At 35.0% G+C, this 19068-nt stretch overlaps 1 protein-coding gene across 1 annotated transcript in view; it reads left to right on the plus strand.

Moving 5' to 3' along the window:
* Positions 1-12699, plus strand: part of LOC123549290 (fibrillin-1-like) — a 33445-nt gene extending 20746 nt beyond the window's left edge. Inside the window, exons 4-13 of the mRNA XM_053524135.1 lie at positions 1161-1259; positions 3558-3680; positions 4098-5462; positions 5753-5862; positions 6041-6102; positions 7049-7191; positions 8031-8136; positions 9079-9104; positions 11501-11606; positions 12140-12699. Coding sequence (XP_053380110.1) covers positions 1161-1259; positions 3558-3680; positions 4098-5462; positions 5753-5862; positions 6041-6102; positions 7049-7191; positions 8031-8136; positions 9079-9104; positions 11501-11606; positions 12140-12227 — 2228 coding nt within the window. The 3' untranslated portion in view covers positions 12228-12699. The remainder of the gene's footprint in view (positions 1-1160; positions 1260-3557; positions 3681-4097; positions 5463-5752; positions 5863-6040; positions 6103-7048; positions 7192-8030; positions 8137-9078; positions 9105-11500; positions 11607-12139) is intronic.
* The last annotated feature ends 6369 nt before the right edge of the window (positions 12700-19068 follow it).

The raw sequence follows: 19068 nt of genomic DNA on the forward strand, positions 1-19068 counted from the left end.
CACCATGTAAATGTAATACATTTCCTTCAATTTGGAAACGATTCCACATGCGTTGAACAACGCTGTGGGATACATTCAATGTGCGGGTAACCTGCCTCTGGAACATGCCTGCCTGCAACATACCGACCCCCCTATTAGTCTTGTCAGGCGTAAGCCGCCTTCTTAGGTTTTGATTCATTATATTGAATGCTCGCACAAAAGCTGAATTGCAAACTTTTAACAAGAACACAGAAATTTAATTACAAAAATAAAATTGTTGAGTTGTTGAGTTGAGTGTATACACAATATAATAAAATGTGTGTATGTACGCCAGGTGTAGGAGGGTGAGGGGAACCCATCCTGCAATATGTTTGTATTTTAAACACTAAATCATAAGGTTAAGAGATTCTACATTTAGCATTTAGCATTATGTGGCATTAAGCATTTGCCATGTAGCCTTTAGCGTTAAGTAAATTAACATTAACTATTTAGTATTTGGCATTTGGCAATTAGCATGGCGCACCGGCTTTCCATAGAACTTTGCAAATCTTTGTGATTTTCTTTGGCAGGACGGTGCACCATACTAATTACAAAATGTTAAGTAGCATTTAGTTAATGCTTAATGTCAATTACTTCAAGCTAAATGCTATTAACTTAACGCCGAACGCTACATACCAAATTCTATATGCTGTAATTATAATAAATGCCAAAGCGTAAAGCTAAATGTCAAAAAAAGCTTATTGCCAAATGATAGATGGTAATTGTCAAATTCTTAATGTTTATATGTTATGAATGAATAATATGTATCTCATACTAATTACTGTCAATTTTAGTTACCTGAAAACATATTATATTCTACAAGTCTGATTTCAAATAACAACATGTTCTGCCGGTTAAAAGAGAATATAGAACAAACTGTAAAATGTTTAGACTGAAAGTAGTCAAATTCGATGATATTTAACGGATGTATTCATACACTTATATATACAGCTTTTATTAGATTACGCTGTTAGAAATAAGAAATTTGCATTTCTCAATTAACTTTTAGTATTTATCATTGCCACAAACCGTTTGACAGCCAATTTTTGGCAAAGAGCATTTTATATTGAATATTTGGCATTGTCATTTTGGCAATTAACATCGCGCACCGGCCTTCCATAAATTGCCTTTCTAATATGCAGCACAATGCTTTGGATCAACCAACTGTTCGAATGGTGGCACATGCCTGTCCCCAGACAATTGTTTGTGTCCTGCAGGATTTTCTACACCAATCTGTACAGGTAAATGACTTTCTATTCAGCCGATGCCATTCTGTTATACTGTAGTGTAGTCCGCAATTTAATTTTACTTCACCCACGTTCTTCCTATGGACAAACAACGTATGTTTTATCAGTTCAGTCTTAATCATTTTCTTAACAACTTGTCCCAGTATGTTTTCTCTAAATGCTTTACAAGTTAAAGCATAGCAAAAGTTCCTTCTCTGGCACATCTATATAAATATATAATGATCATCTTGTAAAATGTAGGTTGCAATGTCTACATACCAAATATCAAAGAAGTAGGCCTTATGGTTTCAGACAAGAGGATTCTTAAATTTTTTAGTTAAAAAATGTATTTTTAGCTCTTATAACCTAGTTGTGCCATGGAGCAGCACTTAACTATCTGTTTGAAAAGTTACAATTTCGCACTTAAAACGGATACTCTACCACTGAGTTATTGAGGCGGTTGTCTAGATAACAGGTTACAGGAACCCTTGCCAATACCTTATTGACATATATTTGCTTTATTTGTTTCTGTTTATCATCCTAATGTAGTGCTTTGATGCGCTAACAATCAACGTCCTCGCATACAACAAACATAGTGGTCATTTGGTCAAGTTATTCATAGCTGTAATTTAGCAGTATCTGAAATCTCGTGAGTGTGCCTTCCGGGCATTTGATGCGTGAATTTGTTGCGCACAATGAGAGGGTCGCGATAGGGTTTGTTTTCACATATTGACCATGCATTTGAAGGTAATACTGTATATTTATCTTTGTGACAAATAAGATGTTTGGCATGTTTCAGCAACGCCATTTTTCCATTCTCGAGTTTAGTAATACAATGTATGTAATCGGCGGAGCGCGTTCACCTAGAGAGTCGCGTCAATTGGGAAAGAATTATTTTAGCGTCAGATGTTAATTCTAAGGGCACGGAATTTGATTGGCCAACTTGTAATGGCACCGATTTCGAGATCAATTGCTCAGTCAAGTGTGACTTACCAAGAGAAGGAACAATAAAAATGATTTATTTCCAAAATTTTCAATAAGTTCCTGCACGCTTCATACTACAGGCTACAAGGTGCCGCTAGGTACCTTATTTCCTACGTTCCTATATTTTGTACTACTGCCATTACTGTAGCTTCTGCCTCTTTCGTCACAAAGACACAGAGAGGAAGCTCTGTCTTATGAAATATCCATTAGATATTGTGCAATACCGATGAGTAATATTGACGTAAGCACATTCTTTTATATTGACATAGACAAATTCCTACATACAAACGTCAGTAAGAATAACCTAGCAACATAAGCGAGAACAAGCTTCAAAAGCAATGACATTACACCAGGTTGCTATTAAGTAATGTGAATTCGTTAGGAGTTACTACGGTAACCACCTGGAGGCCTTTGCGCCTACTATTACACCATAACTCCATATTATAGGATACCTTCCGCAAATTCGTTGTACGTAACAATAATGCACTTCTTACGAAACTTATGAATATTAGTTAATTGCTTGGGAGCAAGGAACCTATTCGTTTTTCCGTCATTTGATTTTTATTTCAGTTTATAGTGTGTTTGTTTGTTTGGTTAGGTTTAACGTCACACCGATAGGTCATATAGCGACTTTCCAGCTTTGATGGTAGAGGAAGACCACAGGTGCCCCTCCGTGCATTATTTTATCCAGGGCTGGCACCTTGGTAGAATCACCGACCTCCCGTAAACCAGCTAGATGGCTTTCTCACTTAAAGAATTCAATGCCCCGATTAAGGCTCGAACCCATGTCGGTAAGGTGCAAGTGGATTTAAGTCAGTGACCTTAACCACTCGGCCACAGATGCCCCCTATTTTATGGTGTGAAATAAAGAGGTAATTTTACAGTATTGTGCGTATATAAATTTGGATAATTACCGTTTATGTTATACATTGAAGTTGCAGGATATAATCTGTCCATATTTATAAATGTTTACTTTTAATATAAAAATACCCAAATTGTATCCAAATGTTCACGTACACACGATACAGGTTTAAATATTTTGCAGTTTGACATGCAACGAACCGCACGATACTTACATAGCCATGATAACTCTTTGTATAATGATGCGAATTACTTATTGTAATATCGATTTCTTTTGATTCACCATTATATTCAGAACCACTATACAAAGATTCAGAAACACACTAAAGTCTTGTAAAGACCAGAACAAAAATACCATTATGACCGTGATTTTTTGTCTATTTTATACTTAATGAGACATTTTAATGAGACATTTTTCTGAAACGTCGACGCTAACCACTTTTTATATCTGTTTTTAAAACCATTCAGATAGCGATGAATGCTTTGACAATACACATGGATGTCAACACATGTGCGTGAACACACACGGATCTTACAATTGTACGTGCAGAAATGGATTTAGACTCGAAACAGATCTCAAATCATGCCTTGGTATGAATACGTTTAATTTAACCCTTACCCTGCTAAATTTCTATAGTGGACATGTCCATCTTTCAATTTGGACAGTACTGTTAAAAGGGGTGCTTATCAAAAAGATACTGACTAAATAGCGAACAGTGCAGCTCTTGATCAGACTGCACGAATGTGTAGGCTACTAATAATCTACACTGGTCGCAAAGGCAGATCAATAGAATCAATCGTGTCCAGCATAGTAAGTATTAATCATTCAACACCTTATTAAAGTGAAACGGAAATGAGATTGAGTTTAATCTTTCATGTAACTTTTTTGTGCCTTTTATTATATGATATGAAATAATATTTTTCCTTTCATCATACATCTGTTGTTTCCGAATCTTGGCCTGTATCTCCCATTAAGCTTTTAATTGAATACATTATATCTTAAACCAGATATTAACGAATGCAAAAATGAAAATGGCCAATGTACACAACTGTGTAACAATGTAGATGGGTCCCACAATTGTTCCTGCCTAGATGGATTTTACTTACAAGATGACAGGAAATCGTGCTCTGACATCAACGAATGTGAGACTGACAACGGTGGATGCGACCACATTTGCTTAAATACAGAAGGGTCACACACCTGTTCCTGCACACCTGGATTTGATTTACGAGATGACGGGAAATCGTGCTCTGACATCAACGAATGTGAGACTGACAACGGTGGATGCGACCACATTTGCACAAATACAGAAGGGTCACACACTTGTTCCTGCAAAACTGGTTTCATTTTACAAAACGACACGAGATCGTGCTTTGACATCAACGAATGTGAGACAAACAATGGTACATGCGATCACATTTGCACAAATACAGAAGGGTTATATGTTTGTTCCTGCCAAACAGGTTTCGTTTTACAAGATGACGGGAAATCATGCTCTGATATCAACGAATGTGAGATAAACAATGGTGGCTGCGGTCACATTTGCAGAAATACAGAAGGGTCGCACACCTGTTCCTGCAAAATTGGTTTTATTTTACAAGATGACAGGAGTAATTGCTCTGACATTGATGAGTGTGCGACAAATAACGGTGGCTGCGATCACATTTGCACAAATACAGAAGGGTCACACACCTGCTCCTGCACACCTGGATTTTATTTACGAGATGACGAGAAATTTTGCTCTGATATCAACGAATGTGAGAGAAACAACGGTGGCTGCGATCGCATTTGCACAAATACAGAAGGGTCACACACCTGTTCCTGTACACCTGGATTTTATTTACAAGATGACGGAAAATCGTGCTCTGATGTCAACGAATGTGAGATAAACAACGGTGGCTGCGATCACATTTGCACAAATACAGAAGGGTCACACACCTGTTCCTGCAAAATTGGTTTTATTTTACAAGATGACAGGAGTTTAGAAGAAGACAGAAAATCGTGCTCTGATATCGACGAATGTGAGACAAACAATAGCTGCGATCACATTTGCACCAATACAGAAGGATCACACACCTGTTCCTGCCGAGCTGGTTTCGTTTTACAAGGAAATGGGAAAGCATGCACTGACACCAACGAATGTGAGGCAGACACTAGTCCTTGTGAACAGAAATGCACAAATACAGAAGCGTCATTTCAGTGTTACTGTAATGAAGGGTATCAGCTACAAGCGGATGGTGTATCCTGCATCGACCAAAATGAATGCGAGCCACGCAACCTATGTGAACACATTTGTCATAATCTGAGAGGATCATATACATGCATCTGCCTTCCTGGACACATACAAACATCAGATTTAGATGAATGCTTAGGTATATTTTGCTTTCGTTCAGTTTTTATTTATACATATATATCGACAATTCATTTTTGTTATATACAAAAAGAAAGAAACATATGCTTTATGTATGTTTTCTTTGTTATTTAATTTCATACATTTAGTTTGATTTTGTGGTACTTAAATATCTTCCATCGTCAACAGCCAAACAAAGAATGGTGTATCACTAAGTATATTTTGTTCCTAAATAAGAATTCGCAATACTGCTTCTTTGACATTTGTTTCTTAACAATTTATCTGTGAAGCATTTATGAATTTTCTTTTTAGATGTTCGCCATCAATCTGTGTCGATAACGGTTGAGCTCGATATTACAGAGACAATAGATATTTCAGATTATATAGTGTACAAGAAGGAGCGAAATAATGTAAAGGAAACGGTAAATTTGTGACCAACTTGATTGAAGTTTACAATATTTGAAAAACAATTATGTATATACATAATATAAATGATAGCAAGTGAACAACTGTTAAATTTTAATTAAGACGCAATCTTAAGCCAGCAGTATATTTTGTATTTATTATATAAGACATTTCAAAATGCATATTTATTTTCAGCTGCGACTTTACTTGAGAGAATATATGGATGCAGTACCCTATGTATTTGTTAACAACATCAGGTCGGTATCTGGAAAGTAAATACAAAATGTGTACTCTATTTTAGCTAATACCGGTAGATATGTTGAGATTTGTTTTATTGGTATGTTTAGGTTTTCACCCATGACACCCCCACAAACGAAGTTTGGGGGGATATATATAGGAGTGAGCTTGTCGGTCGGTCTGTCGGTCCGTTGGTTTTCGTGGTTTCCGGACAATAACTCATGAAAGGCTTGACAGATTTAAATCAATTTTGGTACACAGGTGTAGCATCATAAAATACAGGTCAAATTCGACTTTGCCTACAAACCACCATTTGTTGACGTAGTTATGGCCCCATTGTTACCAGGCTCATGAAAGGATCTAAATAATTCTGACACAGGTGTAACATCATCAAATATAGGACAAGTTTGAATTTGACATTGGCTACAAACAACAAACATTTCTCATAGTTATCAACCATGGCCGCGACTAATTCTTTACGCTTGTCCATTTTGATGAAATCTCACCAGTGTTATCAACTCTTTGCCATACTTCTGTGACAAGGCCGTATTGTGGGGGTATTATTCATTCTAAGTAGACGTCTGAGGTGACAACTTTCAGAACATTGTGTGCGTTCACACAGATTATATTTATTTTAGATTATGATTATCAAAATTATCAAATCCCTATTACTCTGAAATACACTGCATTTTAAGTATTCTGCCCTCTTACTGTTTGTCACTGCCCTTTTGTAACGGGACTGGTTGGGGAATTCATGGCAGCCAGCTCTTAAGTCCCCCACTAGGGACGGACTAGTTTGATAATTATTCCTGTTCTGTTTTGACGTGTCCAAAATGGGGTTTACAAGGATTCTAGTGTTCGCGAAGTCATTTACAGACTTACAGAATTTTGTAATCCAAAGAACTGCTAGGACTTTGAAATAATAGTGAATAAACATAATAGTAAGTTAAATTTGTAATATTTCAGTGATGGTGTTATCGCTATTTACACTATTTATTACAAAAATGAAACAGATGTGGACAGCGCAGACAACATCGTGAAGGCAATAATAGAATTAGCCATGGGCCGTACCTTATCGTTTAATGGAAAAATGGTTCAAGCGAAATTGCGTAAGTATTATAGTACTATTGACTATTGTATAGCCTTTTCATTCATGTTAGCTACCACTTTAACGTCACGCCCGTTGTTTGTATTTGTACATGTTATCTATGTTATTGAATTATCTACAATACACAATATGAATGCATAGTTCAACTTAATTATTGACATAACCGTTTTAAGTGGATTGTTGCGCTTGTAGTTTATAATCATCAGTTAATAGTGGTTAAGGTCGCTGACTTCAAATCACTTGCCCCTCATCGACGTGGGTTCGAGCGTTGAATTCTTCATGTTAGGAAGCCATCCAGCTGGCTTACGGAAGGTCGGTGGTTCTACCCAGGTGCCCGCTCGTGATGAAATAATGCACGGAGGGGCACATGGGGTCTTCCTCCGCCATTAAAGCTGGAAAGTCGCCATATGACGTACCATGTGTCGGTGCGACGTTAAATAAAAAAAAAAGATACATTTGATTCATAGTCAATACATTTTTACTATACATATACATGATTTCATTATGTAAAATAGAATACCAAGTTGGTAATATTACATTGTCAAGCAAACGTAACCAGACTATGATTGCTTTTAAACGTACTTTTAGTATGTTCTACCAATGCTATGCCCTCCAAACGTCTGGAGTAGGTCTGTTATGTGTACTATTTCTTTGCTGTTAAATCAGTAAAAATTCTTCTAAATACATATATCATTGCTCTATGATAATAACTTTATTTTAGGTCGTACTCTGTGTTGGGTTAGTACAAATTATAGCGACCCTAAAAAGTGTTTATTTCCTTTTTGTATCCTGACATTTGGTGAATGTCGATGACAATGATGAAATGAATTGACCTTTCAGTATTACCAGGAAACCTCACTGATCAGTGTGAAATACGTAAAGTTCTGCTCGGTCCATGCGAAGATGGTTTTCGTTGTGAAGCAGAAAATGACGGGCCTCATTGTCGGTAATAGATAAAAAAAATCCTAGCAAGTGGCAAGAAGATTAAATGTTTATAGTCGGTACATTTAAGCCCTAGTTACGTCCGTAGTTTCTCAGCACTTTCACCAATGATGCAGATATGGAGTTAAAATTGTTGACATGGCCATGTATAATGAAGCTATACAGAACCTAGTATGCTAGTGTGGTTTTGGTCTATTTATTGTTATTAGAGTTTTGACCAATATACAATATATAGAGCAAAAAAGAAAAGAACAGACCACATATTTCTCCTTCTTATTGTGCGTTTTATTTGACCTGGCGGGGCGGGGTTTCACGACGGTCCACTGTATTGTATTAATGTGCAAGATATGTAGTATATGTAACCAGTGTAGCGTTGAATTTTAGTCGTTGGTTATCGAAGATTACAGAACTTCTCTACCTGTTTCGCTCGTTTGTTTTGAGATTACCATTATTTGAAAAAGTCAGAGATTAACTACGCCCCGCCATGTCGAATAGAACGCACAATATAATTGGTAATGAGTACCAAATAAGACCGAGTACAACACAACTACTGCATATATTTCACTCCTTTATAAACTGTGGATGAAGATCTCTCTCTATTCTTATTATATTCATACCAAGGTCAAGTGCTCAAAAGCGGCATCACAAATAAAACGCACGTGGTCTATTGCGTAAACTAGGTCAATCGCATTTGACAGTCCCAACTGGACAGTCTGTTTTATGTAAACGTTAATGATTGACAGTTTTGGATTCGTCCATTGTTGCGCTCATGTCAGACAAGCGTATCGTACTACAAAAGGCGCTTTTCTTAATTAGTTAGAATAAAATTTACCGCTTTCAAGTGATACTAACATTTCTGTAATTGATAATAGCTTGAATGTACAACATTTACATACTTCACAACTTTAAAATCGTTGTACAAATTAAACTGTATATTTTCTTTCAGGAAACTGTCCTCTGATTCAAGCACCGGTAAGAACTCTATCTGATAATTTAGATTAATATTATGAAAAAAATAAGACAGCCTGTTTTACAATTCTGCTTACCTGTACCTGGAATGTCAAAAAATCTAATTTCTATGCGAAAATTTTCCATTATTTTTCTGTTGCGACCTTTGTATAATTTTTAGGGTTCCTGTATTTCTTTGTGACCCTATTTATTGTTATTTAATTAATTATTCATATTTAAATGTGACGGATTTAAGCATATCTCGCCTTGAGATGTTAAGTAAAAATATATTACACCTTTGATAGATGCTATTTTCATAAAGTATTTCTCTTGTTCTTGTCATCATGCATAATTATGCAGTTTCAATAAGCTAAGACTTTTTAATCAGCATACAATTTTAAGGGTAAATATTGAAAGATTGATCGGTCGCAGTCTTCTAATAAATTGTTACATCTTTGACTGGGAACGTTTGAAAGTAGGAATATCAGTCACCTCGAGACAAACACCACCTAGAGTTTTTCTAAAGTCTTATATCTAGAGATCACTTTTTGTAAAAAAAAGATTTATTTCTACAAGTAACGTTTCTAAGTGACAGTTTTTAGCTGTGTGTAAGAACTTTGTGATTTACAATTTATCTTATTTAAACTGTACGTTACTTTTGAAAGAAACTCTGTGATTAATTTATACTTAAAAACTTCTCTCATTTTAGTTATTTCAACTGTCTGAATACTTTTGAAGACAGTGCAACTTTTTGTTTTGCTAACTAACTGCTGTTACAACATACGTCATTTTGATTAAAAACTGACAGTGTATGTTTATTGTGACCATATCGTAACCTTTATAAATATGCTAGTGATTAAAACAAAATATGAATAAAAATTACATTCCCTTAGATCAAACTGCACTGTTATTATATTCCCATAGATCAAACTGCACTTTTATTACATTCCCATAGATCAAACTGCACTGTTATTACATTCCCTTAGGTCAAACTGCACTGTTATTACATTCCCATAGATCAAACTGCACTTTTATTACATTCCCATAGATCAAACTGCACCGTTATTACATTCCCATAGATCAAACTGCACTGTTATTACATTCCCTTAGATCAAACTGCACCGTTATTACATTCCTTTAGATCAAACTGCATTGTTATTACATTCCCATAGATCAAACTGCACTGTTATTACATTCCCATAGATCAAAATGCACTTTTATTACATTCCCTTAGATCAAACTGCACTGTTATTACATTCCCTTAGATCAAACTGCACTGTTATTACATTCCCATAGATCAAACTGCACTGTTATTACATTTCCATAGATCAAACTGCACTGTTATTACATTCCCACAGATCAAACTGCACTGTTATTACATTCCCACAGATCAAACTGCACTGTTATTACATTCTCACAGATCAAACTGCACTGTTATTACATTCCCTTAGATCAAACTGCACTGTTATTACATTCCCATAGATCAAACTGCACTGTTATTACATTCCCATAGATCAAACTGCACTGTTATTACATTCCCTTAGATCAAACTGCACTGTTTGTCAGCATGTCTGTTTGTCCTAGAACAACCTTCTTGTTTTGCTTCATTTGCTACAAATATTTGAATCATCAGTGAAAAAGATTTTTCTTTGGATCGTGCTTTACAAGCAGTTTGCAGGTGGCCCGTTCTCTAAATCTAAAAGCTCTGAAAAGAAGAACTGTGTTTGATCTCCATTTAGTTTATTGAACATCCAGTTAAAAATTGCTTTTCATATATTGATGTGTAAATATGACTATGAAATGTCCGAACTTTCAAAAATAAATCATTACATACTCGTACACAAAACTTTTGTCTAGTTTTCACAGTAGCTTTTGTTTCTTGGGGGCACGTGCGTGTTGGTAGGGGACATAACTTGCATTCACCAAATTCGTTGACAGTGTATTTACATTTCTAACACAGTTTCACAATGTATCGCAGTCAAGCTCTTAATTCGTAGCGTTTTAAATTGTCTGTGACAGTCTGTATCACTTACACTTGTTCTAGCTATAAATCAACAGGTCAAAAAGAGAATTAAAACTGCCTCAAGACAGAGGTGGTGACTCTGCCTTAGCTAAAGCTCAATGAAAAACTTAGGGGTTGAAATATTCTACTATCTTTTTTTGTCATGCATCATTTCAAAATAACTGATCATTTATAAAAATAGCTACGAGGAGACACTGTTACTTTTGAAGGTCATGGCGTAAACACCTCTGCTCTTGTCTACGTTCATTAGTTTGGTAAGTGTTTTTGCACATTTATGTGTTGATGAAATGATCGCATCCATATTGTACATCCCGACCTTTTCCCTTTACACAAAATCCTCTCTGATATGAGCGGGCTTGACATTGCTACACTTTTAACCGCTTTTTTTCTATTTCAGATGATAACACAGTACATATGTATGTAGTAATTATAATTGGAGTTGTTGCGTTAATAGCTGTGCTTGCGTGTGCTATTTCAATTTGCAGTTTCTTGAGGATACACAGGTATGTGTGAAAAAAATATTTTCCTTTATTTAAAACAACACATTAGCAAACTGGTGTATGCCTCATGTGTTTATCATAGACACAGGTAGTGTGGAGGGCTATTCGACATTATTTGCAGATTAGTTAAAGGCACTGACCTCCAGATCTGGCTAAAAAATCTTTCTTTCAAACTGAAGATTTGTCATATTATGAACATTAGAATATAAATTTTTGCTTCTAAACTATTTTAAAAATTCCAAATCAAGAAAAAAAAGATGACCGCGTCGGGAGTCGAACCCCGAACCGCCGCGGCAATAAAGACATTTTCCCGTCGTCGTAATCAATAGCACTATAGCTGAAGTAGTGAATACTGACTTTAAAATACAGATATTTATAATCGAGACAGTTTACCTGGAGTAAAAGCGTGACAAACGCTTTTCGATTTTCATCGTAAAAAGTAGTAAAAAGAGAAATTTCTCATGTGTTTCCGTAACATAAAGTTTGTCAGTAATTAAATTTTACAGCCTTCTTAAGAAATGTAGCATTTATTTCAGGATATCTAAAAATAAAATGTTGTTGTTGTCGAACGATCTGGAGGCATGCCGCTTTAAGATGGTTAATGTATTTAGTTTAATGTCATAATATGAGCAACAATAATGATCCAACTGGGAGATTATAAGAATATTGCACTTGTTTAAGGTACGTGTTCAGACAGTAACGAGGCTCTGTCAAGTTAACCGAGAGCGAGATATTTCCATCCGCACCTTTATTGATAGATTCTTTTTCTTGCATGTCCTATTCCTTAATTGAAGAAGGATTAAAGAAAGACGAATGTTTTTTTTTTTTTTAAACTTTTTTTTTTATTATAGTAGCGTATGAGTTTAGGCATTCACACATAAATTACAGCTCGTGAGTCATTTCATTAAAACAGGTTATGACCAAACTGTTTTGCGCCACACCGCATGTTTGGTGTTCAGCCCTTTTACAGTTGGACGCTACACTTTCCTCTTTGTGTCTGACGGAACAGGTGGAGGACTCTATGATAGGTAGTTCTTAAATCCCACCAGGACTGAGCTATTTTGATTTCTTCTTCTGGCCTGTTTCGTCGGGCCCTTAAGGGCGTTTTCCTTGTTGCTCGGTCTTCGGTAAAGGCATTGAGTACATGTATTTTAGGTTCTTAAGGACTGCATATTCCTTGGAAATTGAACTTTTATATATATATTTTATACCTGCACAAGGATTTTACTGACTTTTTTTCATATATATATTTATATATACAAGAGCATTTTTGTGTTTTACATTACATGCCTTCTGTTGCCTTTGCTTATGCGTTTCACCTTGCGGGGATACCTTTTATGTACACTGCCCTGTGACTTTAGAACATGGCGAGAGTAAGAGTGAGGTTAGGTGCACCATAAACCGGATTAAGCTCCCCAGTGGCGGTTTTGCCACTGACTATTCCAAGCCTGTGTCCCACCGTGTTCCTATATTTGTTTGTTTTGTCACTGTGTGTTTACGTTGTATATGTGTGTGTATGCGTGCTGGTTTACGTTTGGAGAGGCTGCGTTTTTAGAACTGGCTTTCCCTGTTGGATATCCATCCTTGTTTTTTACATCCCAGAAAAAGTATGTCTAACATGCAAAAAAACTAGTTAAATATTCAAAATAAATATATTTCTTGGAACTGCATTATTTTTCACTGTCGTATAGTTTATAAAATTACAAAATTATAAAAAATATTAAAAGAAGTAATTAGAAGAGGGAGGTAAGTCAACTAATTTTTGTTTGTTTGTTTTGTGTTTATCGCCGTATTTCAACAGTATTTCAGTTATGTAACGGCGGGCAGTTAACCTAACCAGTGTTCCTGGATTCTGTACCAGTACAAACCTGTTCTCCGCAAGTAACTGCCAACTTCCCCACACGAATCAGAGGTGGAGGACGAATGATTTCAGACACAATGTCTTTTATCAAATCACAAAGGGCTCGAACTCATGACTCCGCTATCCGTAGATCTGCGTTCTCTCTATTGAGAGTCAACTAATTATCTAAGATTGATTTAAAGTTAAATGCCTTCGTACTTTAACTCATTGTCTAGCACCATTACTTACTGTTGAAAAAATCTTGAGATTTTATTTAATTGTTGCATAGTGAAATAATATAAAATATAAAAATGTGCTCTTTCCTAGTTAATGTTGATATTACGTTTCCGACATAACAATTTTATTATTTGATCACCTTTAATATCGTTTTTGCTTCTCGACTAATGTATCAAATTTATTAAATGTATCAGACTTCCAGTTTATATGAATTAGGAATTTTTCACCCATCTGTAAAAATAAATAGTTTGAACTCTATGTGAAATTTCTGACAAAGAATATTGGAAAGTTGTATCAATACAAATTAAGTATGCAACTAAATGTCTTTGGCTTATGTTTAAATAGAAAAAGTGGAAATATACAAGTCGCCCAAACACGACAAAAATGAAAGTGTTGCAGGTTCGACTTGACTGAGCCTGTTCATGAACGGTAGTGGCAAGCACGCTACCGTCAACGGCCTCTAGCATCGGTTTGAGCAGACCTCAACATTTGCACAGGCCACAACTACTGAAATATCTTAATGTGTTCATACGGTGGTGTGTATGAAACCTTCTATGATACACTAGAGTGGAATTCCATGAAAAGTCCCTAGGTAAAGTAATGAACAAACCCTAGAATAGAAAACAGTGGACAGAACTGAACAAACTAGAATTTAGGGAATCCAATGTTATGGAGCCCACATATCACAAAAACTGCAAAAAGGTAAAATGAAAAAACAGATACCATATCCAAGTTATGATTAAAATATCCTAAGCTATGAAAACGGGAATATTGGAATCACTCAACACGAAATGTTGATTGAAAGAAACTAAATAGTTCCACTAACACAACATAAATTGGTTTTATCTGTATCTATTTTCTTTGTTTGAAAGAAAAGTAATGGTTTTTCTAAGAAAATGACACTGCTCATTCAATTGGTCCTTTTTAATACCTGAAAAAAAATTGAGATACGTTTACAATTATGCTCAAGTCAAAGATTCAAATTGTTCTAAGGTATACACCCAAAACAATATAAGTATATAGGTTACAGTTCATTTATTAACATTCCAGTGAATGAAGCGATTTTTATAAGTATAGGTTAATTAAAATTGATTTGTTAACATTCCATTGAATGAAGCGATTTTTATAAGTATAGGTTACAGATCATTTGTTAACATTCCAATGAATGAAGCGATTTTGGTAAATATACGTTACAGATCATTTATAAACATTCCAGTGAATGAAGCGATTTTGGTAAGCATAGGTTACATATCATTTATTAACACCCCAGTGAATGAAGCGATTTTGGTAAGTATAGGTTATAGATCATTTGTTAACATTCCAATGAATGAAGCGATTTTTATAAATAGTGATAAAAGTAAAACTGTATGCAACCACTAACAACCCCAGAAATGCATTAGATTTGCTGGACGTAACCTAGCACTGTATACAAATAAATGAGACAAAAATTGCTGGTTGTTAAACTAAGTAAAATAAGATTATCCAACAAGCCCTTGTTTATTCTAATATAACAAATTATTTATGTTATTTATTATGTTGACTGGAAACAATTATATTTGCCGTTAATCATTTTCATTTGTCATATTTTCAGAGAGATGAGGAAGCAAAAGCAAAATTATGATATTACACTTCCCGAACTGATAGGTAAAAACTTATATCGTTTGACATTAGTGTATAAGACCATTAATGCGGATACCATCTCTCCTGTAACGGAAACATTTGTGTAACAAGAGAGATGAATTTAAAGTCAATTTCCCTCATCTCGAGGAAGATATACCCAGTTCAGTTTCTTATCGGGTTATATTCTACAATTTATATGGGATAATAGGATGGAAGTAATTTCATTTACACTAGGAACATGGTGGAGATTAAAGAGTTACGTTTTACTGGTGTAAACTTCGCCATGGACCGTTCCAATGTTCTGTGTTCCTTTTCCTTCGTGCTTGTATCTTTTTTTTGTTTTGCGTTGTCTGTGTGCAAGTGTATACATTTACGCGTACCCCTATTTCTATCTGATGTGCTAAATAGGTAGTTGCATTCTTTGAATGCAACTTTTCCTGCTGGTCAGTTTTTCATTTTCTTACAAACATCTATTTTATTTTGTATGAATCTTTAAGAATTATTTGGTTTTACTCTTTGTTGCTTTTTGCTGTATAACAGTTCTTTTCTCTGTTTTAATCATTAAAATATACACAAAGAGGTAATAAAATAGGCAACACAATTACTACTGATGATGGCCTTCTTTTACCATAACCTAGTGTATTCTTCGTATATCTACTCACAGCTGTCTTAAGTTTCACTCAAAATAAGGATATCCTTTCCTCACCCCTGTTCTTTTTAGGTGTACATGTATCTTAGTCAGAAGACTGCGGTTTCAATCAAATTAACATTGTATACTAGTATATACATGTATGAAACCACATAGAAGCCAGACAGCTAGTGCAAAAGAACACTGCATAGATGTGTTGTCTAATAGATGACATATCACGTATTAACACGTATCGAACATAAACATACACTCACAAGAACTATGATTTATTTTAAATATTTACGCTGAAATGTTTTTGTCGTATAATTTTTAAAACGAGCTTAAAGAGGTTATTTCAAGAAATTCATTTGAAATAGTATTTGAGCCATGCCATGAGAAAACCAACATAGTGGGTGTGCTACCAGCATGGATCCAGACCAGCCTGCGCATCCGTGCAGTCTGGTCAGGCTCCATGCTGTTCGCTTTTAAAGCCTATTGGAATTGGAGAAACTGTTAGCGCACAGCATGGATCCTGACCAGACTGCGCGGATGCGCAGGCTGGTCTGGATCCATGCTGGTCGCAAACCCACTATGTTGGTTTTCTCATGGCGCGGCTCATATATCAGAGTTATGTTACTGTTTCAGATGTTAGATCTACCTCGAACTGACCGAATCGTCATCGAAGACACAAGGTATGAATATTTATAATATCTTTATTAATAATTTATTTTGGATAAAAATTTCATTGAAAATAACTTAATTTCGTTTAAAAAAGTTGTACAAGTAGTTGCTCATTCAAGTGGATTATTTAAAAATGCACACTCTTTTAACACACTCCAGTTTGCAAGGTTATAGTGTTTGCTTTTTTTACTCTCAAACGTTTCTCTTAAAAAGGTCTGAAATGCTCTGTAAGGTACGCAATAAATCGCCGGCAATAGCGATGTTAACAAGTCAGCCACCAACATAGACGCACTTGTAAACATTTTGCCTTGCTTCTAAATATAGCATCGTTGTTGTGTTTCGACAAGTGACACGCTTCATATTTTTGTTTGTTCTTTGATAATTTGCTGTAAAGTGCATATATAAAGAAATGTTCTGCCAACATCTAATTGAGAAAAAATAAATGTGTGATAGAGACCTTGAATTATAAAATAACTTCTATTACTTACAAACGGAGATTGGTGGTTATCAACGCTGTTTGAACAGTGCGTAAGGGACATTCAGTTTTGAGCACATATTTCAAGATTTGTCATTTTATATTTTCAATTTCACTATATCAATCGAAGAAATCATAGAGAACTCATTTCGTTGAACAAAATCCTGCTTTAAAACCTCTATCGGACAATATGTTAAGTCTCGTCTCGATACTATGGTTACAATTTTATTATCTTACTTAAAGTGGTAAGGTTGTATATATATATAACCAAACATTGTTAGGTAATACTATAACCTGGATAGGTAGATAGAGTTCATGAAAATTCGATAGTCACGCCTTTTTCGTAAGAAATGAAGAGTTCATCTGAAATACGTAGAAATGCCATTTTTGTAATTAGTAAAAGGATTTTCCATTGCTGTTCGATATGTGTACCCTTCTCGATATGAATAGAAATTACGAATATATGTACAAAGACCAGTATTTAAAAAAAAGCACTAAGTATAAACTTCACCAAATGTACGACAACCGACAAGTCGGAATGAAATAAAATGTGAGCACATATCTTTATAGCCAAAGCAAAGCGTAGTGTTTCTTCGCTGACTGCTGAAACAATCAATTACACACCAACAAATTCTATAGCAGTACATAATTCATTTGATAAACCTTTGTCAAATGTAAAATACGATACATTTTAACGTGACCCGATTTATTTCCCTATTTAACAAAGAAGACTGAAACTGTGTGTTATTATGTAACACATGCACTGGTTTTACGTCACAATTATTACGTCATTGCGTCAAACGTCATAGCGGCATGCTGGAAGGGAAAAACAACACACAAAACAGGAAAATATTTGGTAGATATCTTCAAAATTGTAGGAAATAATCTTTGATAAACTGTAAGAATCAAATAATATATCTCAAACATTGAATAAAAGCATTTGTTTCCCCTTCAGATGCGTATTATTATAACACTCGGGCTGCGCCCCCATGATATAATACTTTCACATCTTAACTCGAACGATGATTTTATTCAACGAGAATTCACTGTTTGGGATGTATTTTTTCTTGAACAAATTGAAAGATAGGGTTAAAATGCAACATTAAAGATGCTTGAAGATGCTTGTAAGTTTGCTATTTCCTATGCATTTTTCTGATTTCAACATTTTCCGCTAACTGTATTCGCTATTGTTAGAGACAAAGCATAGATCTGTAAGATTACATGACAAACTCTTTTTGAATAATATTAAGGACAGAAACGGAAGTATAAAAGCATCTGCAAAAATATGCAAATATATAGTACTTTAAGATTTAGGTAACTATATTTATGATATAGTTTCATATATCTAACAAATATAGCAAATAAGAATGTAAGATTTTCGTTTTCAGTCTCTCAACGGAACAACACTGGAGGAGTCCAAATGTTGATACTACTATATCTAATTCTTTCGTGGGATCAAAACAATCAGCTAGAATCTAAAGGTTTTGGATCTACCAAGTGCCGGCTCTCTCTAACACTACCATTAAAGCTGATCTAAAACACAAAACACGACATTCTTAATTTATGCGTTTTACTTATTTGCACAGGTTATATCTATTTGACTCTTTTGCTGTCGTTATTGCATTCCTTTAACACCTTTGTTAACATTTTATTTTATTTACATATACATAGACACAGAAAGACTTTGATAATTGTGTACCTTCTAACATCCCTGTTATATATATTATAGTAATATTGTTTTCATTGGTACGACAGACTGTGCAGCTTTTTGTAGCTTACTCTCACTGTTGTCATAAAATTCCGACATTGACCGTACCACTGCGCTTGGTAACCCTGAAAGATATTATTTCTTTTTTTCTCTGGAAACAATTTTGCGTCGATTGTGTCACTCTGAGTATTGTATCCGAGGTATAGTTACCCTAGGTTATGATAATGAAACATCTAAATATTACTAACTAAAGCTGAGTGTTTAAGCTTAAAAATG

Source organism: Mercenaria mercenaria, chromosome 15 (genome assembly GCF_021730395.1).
Source record: "Mercenaria mercenaria strain notata chromosome 15, MADL_Memer_1, whole genome shotgun sequence".
In the NCBI taxonomy this organism is placed as follows: Eukaryota; Metazoa; Mollusca; class Bivalvia; order Venerida; family Veneridae; genus Mercenaria; species Mercenaria mercenaria.